Genomic DNA, 8,415 nt, shown 5'->3' on the forward strand with positions numbered 1-8,415 from the left:
CCTGGCGCTCCGTGCCTGGCCTCGTGGCCCGCTAAGTTCCTGGGGTCTTAAGGGGCAAAAGGCAGGAAGTGCTTTCCTTGTGTGGCTCGTACACTAGCTCAGGGGCAGTTATTCTAGAGGTAGAGTCTGGCCCGTTAAGGTTTCCGAACCAGCTGATTCAACTGACACTAAACTGACTTCCTTTTTCCTTAGCGTACAGGGGGCAGACTGGGAACCACGGACACGGTGTCGGTGGCAGGAGTAGGCGTTGCACGTCCACTTGTCCACTTTGCACTCTAAGTAGTAAGATCTTGGGAGAGGAGATTCTGAGCTCAGTGGTGGCTGGAGGGTGGGCCACCTGCTGTCTCCCAAATGCGGCATTTCCCTTCTGCCCCAGTCTTGCCATCCCAGCTCAGCGCCTTAGGGGTGGTTCTCTGACCTGCAGGCTGAAATCCTGTCAGAACAGTTCCGCAAGATCCTACAGGGTATGAACGATGTTTGAATGCTTTCCATTCCTAGGAGTCGTAATGAGAAAATCCATGTGCACAAAGGTTCTTTCAGGGCTTTTTTTTTTTTTTTTTAAATAGCAAAGACTGAAACAGCTGGACAGGTACCCCCACTTGATAGAATATTCTGCAGCTAAGTATTCCTGAGAAGACATGCTTACAAGTGAATTTATAAAAAGGATACGCTGTTTTATATGGTAAGATTTATTCTTGAGTTGTTACAGTAAAGGAGGTACAGGTGACATTTGGAATTAGTAAGTTTCTGTTTGCCATTTTTGTGTTATTTTTATCTGCTCTGGCAACGCTTTCTTTCTGAGCAGGTGGCATCTCTGCTGCCTCACAGTCCTCACAACGCCAGGCCTGGGGTCACTTGGAAAAGTTAAACCAAGGATGCAGATTGCCCGGCTTTGCCACCATGGCTGAAAGGCCTAAATATTAAGCTGTTTAGACCCTGAGTTGAGACCACACCTAGCTCGGAGTTGGGATTGTCCTTCACAGCAGCTGGCCATGCAGCGAGCACGGCCCAGGCCAGCCCAGGACAAGCCCCTACAAAGGCTCTGAAGCAGAATGGTGGTTGGTTTCCAATCTCCGGCTAGAAACTGAAGTCCCAGATGTTAAGCTTGCATCGGTGATGTAAGCACGAACACCTCATTTCTCTCCCTTTTAATTCATCCTGGGTTTTTTCTTACTGAAATTATGGTGTGAGGATAAATTCGGAGCTTCCTAAAGCATGAGGCCTCCCCAGAGGGGACTACATGTGAGGGTTTGGTCATCTAAGAAGGACTCTAGACCAAGCTCACATCCTGGACTGCCGCCCTGGGCACGCCCAGGCCAGCCCTTCACCAGGCCACGGTGGTCCTGTGGAGGCGGCCGTGCTCAGAGGCCGGCCCCGGCAGCGGGGGGCTGTGTGCTTGGGCTCTGCGATGTTGGTCAGTGAGGGAGGCAGCAAGACCCAGCAGTCTGGTTTGGGGACGGTTCACTTTGTGCCAGGCTCTGGGTTAACACTCCTGCCAGCAGTTACTCCTTCCAGCAGCCCTAGGAAGTGTATTACGTCATCCGTTTCTGGATGAGAAGGCCAAGGCACAGCCTGCCTGCAGCCTGTTCCCTCGCTCATCTCAGCGGCCATTACAGCTGCTTAAGGCGCTCTCTGCGCCGGCTCCTGGGCCAGGTTACCTGAATGGCCCTCAGCTAAGCCTCCTGCCCGTTGGCCCACACCACAGCCTCTGCTCGCAGCCATCCAGCGATCCGTCTGAAGGCCGCAGAGGGCAGCCCAGGGTCCTGCACCCAGAGGGCCCCAATGCTTTTCATCTGTCCTCATGTGACAGCCCCTCAGGTCCTGTCCCCCATCCTTGTTTTGTAGTCACAGTTGGAAAGGTTGCCCTCCCCCCCTCACGGGGCCATAAGGAGAAACGAAGGAGGTGGAGAAATCATTTGTCTGATGCTGGCTGAAGAGCTTTGGAGCAACTTCAGCTGTCCCAGAACGCACAGGGAGGCTCAAAAGTTCAGGCTTTGGCAAGAAACAAAACCCTAACCAGTAAGGCTCCCATTCCCAAAGCAAGGCATCACACCAGCACTCTTGTAATATTCTCCATCTAACCTCCTTTCCAGTCAAATCATACCCCCTCCAGCTTGATCCCCAGCACCTCTGGCCAAGCTTTCAGGACTCCAAACAGCTGCTTATGACAGCCTAGCACAAGTCACACAGACAGCTGAATTTGTCCTTTTATTCTTGTTCACATTCCTAGAGGTACAGCTCTGCTACAGCAGGAAGGACACCAAGATGAGGAGGGCCACCTGGGGGGAGGCAGGCCCCCCTTCCCCAGCCCCGCCCCACCCCCCACCCCCGCCACGCTGCAGTGAGAACACAGGCGGAGGCTGAGAACAGTTCATGTGGCCACTGGGAGGCCCCTTCAGGAAGGCCCAGTAGCAGCTATCAGGAGTCCCCTGGCTCTGGGCAAGGCAGGTAGCCCAGAACCTCAGCCAATCGCGCTCCAGGGGCCTCCACTGCCCAAAGAGAAAACTCGCCTAGTTGGAGGGAAAAGCGCCTTCCCCAGAGGTGTGAGGTGGGCAGCACATCAGGCTCGGCTCCCACTCCAGGCTGGAGGAGAGAGCTCAACAAGCAAAGTACAAAGTAGACCGAGGACACTGGCAACACCAGCCAAACAGCAGCATTCCGTGGGTAGCAGGTGACTCCGGCCCCTGGGGATGAACAAACACGTGGTGTTTACCATTCAGCACCAGAAGCTTCGACATGCCTGGAGCTGCGGCACCTGAGGAAAGCACCAACTCACCCTCTCAACAGAAAAATGGAGCTGGCCTTACCGCCCGCCTAGGACAGCAGAAGCCAGATTCACTGCTGGTGGTGGAGCAAGCCCAAGGCCCTGGGGTCCAGCCCAGAGGCTGAGGGGGTGCCTGTGAGTGGTGGCACTCTGGGCTGCCTGGGCAGTCCAGCCACACTCACCTGACAGCAACCCAAGCACTCTGGGCGCAGACGGTTCCAAGTGACTGTCGCCTATGCACGTGCTAACCCCGTGGGCTTATATAACGCACCTTCTGATTCTGGCTAAAAGTCAGAGAAATGCTCTCCAAATCCCTGGAAGGGAGGAGTGTGCAGCTTACCAGCATCAGAACACATGGCGGCCACCCCACCCCACCATGTACAGCAGCCCCTCAGGGTCCTGAAGGCCGAGGTACAGTGCGTAGCCAATGTCGTCAATCTCCTCCTCACGCAGGCCGTCAAAGAGGTTGATGCTGGGGTTGCAATGGCAGGGCAGGTGGGCCCGCTCCAGGCTGCTGATGAGCAGCCCCAAGGCCTGCAGGAAGCGCCCCCCCAAGGCCTCCGGAGCCCAGTCCACCTCCTCTTCCCCGAGACGCAGAACCACCTGGGTCAGGTGGGCCCGGCCCAGCTGCCTCAAGGCGGGGTGGCCTTGGCAGACACGACACAGCAGCAGCAGCAGCCGCCGGCGGGCCCCAGCGTCACGGTTATCCAGAGCCTGCAGCCGGGCGGCCTCTGCCGGATACAAATCCTGCAGCCAGAGGTTCCCAGCCAGCCCTTCCAGGGGCCAGGCCACCAGGAGGCCGGCGTCGGCACCGGGGACCGCCAGCAGCACGGCGACGGTGAGCTCCAGGTGCTCATGCTGAACCTCGAGCAGCAGCGCCTCCGAGGCCACACTGGGCCGGATCAGGCACCCGAGCAGGCTGCCAATCGCTGGCCAGTTGACGGAGGCAGCCAGTGCCTTGCGGAGCAGCTGCAGCAGGACACGGGAAGAGAGGTAGCCACCCACCAGGAAGCGGTCCCAGGGGCTGCTTCCCCGGGGGCGGAACTCAAGTTGAGTCCTGCGCACAGCCCAGCAGCGAGGGTCCCTGGCCACAGTGTCCACGCCAGGCACCAGGCTCCACAGGCCCGGCTCCAGCACCAGGGGTGCCAGGAGGCGCACGTGGTCGGAGCAAGCCCCCACCTGCAGGCCATCGTACAGCGGCCCCCCGGGGACAAGCGCCCCAAAGGGCAGTTCAGGGAACTTGCTCTGCAAGTAGGCCTGGAGCTCCAGGGCAATGTCACCGGCCAACTGTTTGGCCAGAGCCACATGGGACACTGCGGTGGTCACGTGGTCCCGCTCGAACAGCAGCAGCTTCTCCTGGAACGTCAGGCACACCGGTGCTGGGGGGCCAAGCTGAGGCGGCGGCCGCGGGTTAGCGTCTGCGGGCCCTGCTGCAGAACGAAAGGGCCAGAGAGCAGGTCAGCAGGCCCTGGGACAAGCCGAGAGGACTCCACCCCGGTCACTGACTGTGCCGGGCCTGGGCCTCCCTTTCCTCACCTGTAAAATGACCCCGAGAAAGCACTTTCGTCCTCACATACAAAGAGCACTTTGACGACAAATTCCCATTGCCCAGACCCCAACATTCTGAGGCCGAAAAAGCTTCATGCAGAGTGGGGAGACAGTTCCTGAGCCTCAATTTCCCCATCTGAGGCCCCCCCACTGTCATAAGGCTGCTGCCCTGCTCCACTACCACCCCTGCGGCCACATGTCCCAGTAGTTGGAGGGCAGAGAAACCGAACCATTAAACATGCAAGGAGCCTGCAACAGCCAGTCAGTGGCAGGTCCTGGGCTGCGTCTCCTGAATGTGACCACCAAAGGGGGACCCCCGCAGGTTAGAGGGGAAGGGGTGCCATTCACCTTGGGCAGAGGGCAAGCGGGCGGGGAGCAGCACAGGCTGACTAAGGGCAGCAGGTGGGGGCCGGGGCTGTAGGCGTGGAGCGGTCTTGAGCAGGCTCAGTTCCTTCCAACTGTCCTCCAGGCATGTGCTGTCCCCCTTGGTGTCATCTTCATCCCGAGGGCTGGTGGCCCTGTCAATGAGCTGCAGGCAGAGTGACAGAGATCAGAGGGTCCAAATCCTGGGCAGCCACGGCAAAGCCCAGGGGCAAAGCAAAGCAAGCTGCTGGGTAGAGAAGCAGGTGCCAGTCCTGGGCAGGCCCCGGCCCTGGCATCCTCCCGTGAGCCCCAGGCCTTACCCGCTTCACAGCCAGGGTGGCAATACCCAGCACGGCAGCCCCGCCCACGCCCAGCACCAGGCGGGCATTGGCCAGGAGGAAGTCCACAGCATTGCCCAGCACGTCGTCATCATGCCGCTTCCCCCGTTTCTGGGAGAACCCTGCCATGTCTGTCTGCCTATAAGAGAGCCAGGGTGCAGGGACCACTGAATGTGGGGGCGGCCAGGCTGGCAGTGGGGCAGGTGTGGGTAGGCACTCTGGCTGCCATCACGCTGGGGTCTCTGAGTCAAGCCCACAAGGTGGTTTCCCGAGTTTCAGAAAAAAGGGGCCACTAAAGGGGTGTCTTGTGAGGAGATGGGGAACTGCCTGAGGCCCCTTCCCCAAACCTGCCAACAACCCAGCCCCATCCCCACCCCCCGGACAGGGTGGCTCACACAGAAAGGTCCTGGATAGGTCAGAGAAGGGGGCCCATCTCCCTGACCCTACCACCCAGGACTCCTGATGTCATCAAAGACTCATGAGGAGGGTCTTACCATCACCCCAGTTTTACAGAGGAACAGGCTGCTGAACCATACGTGAGTAGTGGGTTCTTGGATCCACGACTGCAAAGCCTCCAGACTCTTGCCCACCCCCAGAGTTCCATCAGACCCCCTCTGCGGTCAGGTCCTAGAGGCTGCCTCACCCTGGTTCCTCACCCCTGGCACAGCAGGAGGAAACAAGGCCCATAGAAAACCACACCTTGGGGTCCCAGACAGCCTGCCCTGGAGGGCGTCTCAGACCTCAGTGAGGCCAGTTACCCCCAAATCTTGACAAGGTAGCAGCCAGAAGCAGAGCTATCCAGTGAGATGGCCCAGGCTGTGGGGGGAGGAGCGGGCACGAGCTGCCTGTCAATGGACATGTGCTGGTCAAAGCCAAAGGCCGCGCTGCGGGGACAGCGGGCAAAGTAAACACGAAGACTCCAAACAGAGGACTGGCCCAGGGGCCAGGGACCTCTCTTGGCCTCTTGGGCTTGGGACAATGGGAAGGTGGGGAGCTGCCCTCAGCTGCACGCAGCCTGAGGAACAGAGAAGGTAAGCTGAGGTCCTGAAGCCTCAGCTATCTGCTCACCTGTAAAGTGGCACAGACAGGGTTAGGGTGAGGAGCCCAGAACAGGGGCTGGGTGGGTCAGGCACTCGGGGAGCAGAGGCAGAGACCTCTCCCACGGCCCCATCCACCGCGCCCCAGCGGCAGGTTCTTCCGGGGGGACTCCCGCCCTCAGGCCCTGGGAGCTGAGAGTGTGTGATCAAGAGGCACGCTCAGGGGACCAGGCAGACACCAGGCAGCACTGGCTCCCTGAGGACACCTGAGCAGATGACCCTGAGCTCAGAGCCAGCTAGGGCACCAAGGACTTCCACCCTCCCTGCCTGGGGCTGTGGGTACTCAGGGCTGTTGCCAGGTTACGAGATGCCTGGACAACACCCCCCCCCCCCCATTCGCCCAGACTAAAAATAAAAACCGGCTCTGGGGCCTGGTTGGTCAAAGGCTGGCAGGCTGCCCACTACAGCACAGCAGTCAGTTCTCGCACAGGTGACCGGTATTGCCAGCTGCCTCCAGAGGGGCCGGGAGGCCACTTTGTAAACAGTAAAGCGCTTTCAATCCCCCACACGTGTCTAGGTAGGACTCGGCCCAAACCCCGCAGGGGCGCGCAGGCCCCAGCACGCAGCCTGCTCGCCCGAGGAAAGGCAGGAGGGCGCGGGAGGTTAAAAATAACCTGAGTGCGCAGCCCGGACGCGTAGAGCCCGGGACGCCGCCTGTCCTCCCCGCCTCCGCCAAACCCAGCGCCGGGGCTGAGCGGGCCGCGCGCGGAGCAGCCCCTGAACACCTGTCAAGGCCCGGCTCTCAGGGGAGCTCACCGACGCCCTGGGAAACTAAGTGCTGTACCCCAAACGGGATTCGAACTGCGGCCTGACGGCCCAAAGCCATTCCCTCCTTCCCGGGCCGTGACCGCCGGCCGCAGCGGTGGCTCCGCCCCCGACCTGCGTCCGGGACACTCTCCACGCCGGGGCTGGGTGACCGGGGCCGCCCCGCTCCGGCCGTACCTGCGTCGCTGCTTCAGCGCCCCAACCGTCGGAGGTAGCGGGTCTTCTTGGGCCCCGGACCCCGACCCGCCTGGGAATGGAATGGGAAGGACCTGGGACCCGAACGCTGAGGCTCTGGGGGCGGTCGCTGACCCCAGAACGCACGCAGACGAGCAGGTCCTAGCCCCAATCGGGGTGCTCAAGGCCCGCTCCCTCGTCCCAAAATACTATGCGGTTCAGCCAATGGTGGCCAGGCCTCGCCCCCTAACCGCGCTCCGCGCTCTGCGGAGGTGGGACTTTCTGACGCACCACGGATTTAAAGGCGCAGAGTTGTGTTCCGAGCCTCCCGCCCGGTGGTGTGGTGGCACAGCCGAGGCTTGCGGAATGAGCTGGCTGGCCCTCCGGGCCCCTTGTGACGTGTGTGTGTGATTGTAACATGAGCTTCTGGTTTGGAGAAAATTATCTGCGCCCCCGTTCCTTCTGGGGGCTGGGCAGACAGGCGGCACTTGTCCCAGAGGCGCGCAGGTCTGACCCTTTAGGTCACTTCTGCGAGAGTGCCTTGGTGGCCTCGTTGTTATCTGTTGGCCTGCGGGGCACACAGCGTGACCCAGAACTACCCCTGCCACGAGCTCCGTGTGACCTTGTGCCGGCCACTTCTCCAACCGAGCTTCAGTTTTCTCTCCTGTGAAATGGAAACGCCAGGTCCCCTCCACCCTTGCGAAGGATGGTTGTGCATATAACCTGTGGTTCATTTGTCATTTGTTTATTGGGGACCGACTATGTGCGGGTCAAGGGCAGCGAGCAAGCAAATAAATGGACTGAGGGGCTGCTGACTCGAAGCAGAAACAACGCGCCACTTATTGAGTGCTTTCTGTATGCCATGAGCTGCATCTGCGTTTGTTCATTTGTTTCTGGCGACAACCTTAGGAAGCATTTCACAGATGGGGCAAAACAGGCCAGGAGGAGGCCTGGGCTTGCCCGCAGCTCCTGGACCCTAGGGCCTCTGCGTCCCACTACCACTGGTAGCCACCCAGGGCCCAGCGGGCGAACAGAGACTCCCGGGCCTTCTGAGCCCCCCGGCCTGGGTCCAGAACCTCCCCGGCCACAGCCAACTTCAGTTGCGGCTGCAGTGCAGGGGACAGAGCCCGTGACACAGCCCCGGCCCTGGGGCCCAGGGACTTAGCCTGGAGGTTATGAAGCCACCTGCGGGAGCACCGGGACGCCCGGACTCCTCGAGGCCCCTCCAGTACTCGAACAGACAGGGAAACTGAGGCCCGGGGAGGCCTAAAGACCCCAGGGGAGGGGGCCGGTGCTCCCGCGCTGCGCCTGTGGCGCCGGGGCTAGAGGGGTGGGGCCTTGACTCCGCCTTCCCGCCGGCGCGGGC

General features: G+C 60.6%; 1 protein-coding gene across 4 annotated transcripts; it reads right to left on the minus strand.

Moving 5' to 3' along the window:
- Positions 1–2,195: 2,195 nt before the first annotated feature.
- MIEF2 (mitochondrial elongation factor 2) lies at positions 2,196–7,183 on the minus strand. Of its 4 annotated transcripts, XM_019753737.3 has the most exons (5): positions 7,053–7,183; positions 4,996–5,152; positions 4,661–4,841; positions 3,105–4,194; positions 2,196–2,684 (listed from the first exon to the last, which is right to left on the minus strand). In XM_019753737.3, exons 2-4 carry the CDS (start codon positions 5,140–5,142, stop codon positions 3,110–3,112), a joined length of 1,413 nt encoding a protein of 470 aa, XP_019609296.3. In that variant the 5' UTR covers positions 5,143–5,152; positions 7,053–7,183; the 3' UTR covers positions 2,196–2,684; positions 3,105–3,109. The 4 variants fall into 4 exon arrangements, with proteins under 4 accessions (XP_019609296.3, XP_019609297.3, XP_074176711.2 ...); XM_019753738.3 differs by having other exon boundaries at positions 2,196–4,191; XM_074320610.2 differs by having other exon boundaries at positions 2,196–4,194.
- Between the last annotated feature and the right edge of the window lie 1,232 nt (positions 7,184–8,415).

The sequence above is a fragment of the Rhinolophus sinicus genome, chromosome 12, assembly GCF_057876585.1.
Source record: "Rhinolophus sinicus isolate RSI-liver-muscle chromosome 12, RSI-T2T, whole genome shotgun sequence".
Taxonomy (NCBI): domain Eukaryota; kingdom Metazoa; phylum Chordata; class Mammalia; order Chiroptera; family Rhinolophidae; genus Rhinolophus; species Rhinolophus sinicus.

What these genes read in the sequence shown, in the direction of transcription:
- MIEF2 (XM_019753737.3), bottom strand. Translation starts at nt 5,142, where the DNA reads ATGGCAGGGTTCTCCCAGAAACGGGGGAAGCGGCATGATGACGACGTG. An exon ending in CCACCCTGGCTGTGAAGCGG is followed by an intron (nt 4,842 to 4,995) that starts GTAAGGCCTGGG and finishes CTCTGCCTGCAG; the next exon opens with CTCATTGACAGGGCCACCAG. An exon ending in CCGCTTGCCCTCTGCCCAAG is followed by an intron (nt 4,195 to 4,660) that starts GTGAATGGCACC and finishes TTCGTTCTGCAG; the next exon opens with CAGGGCCCGCAGACGCTAAC.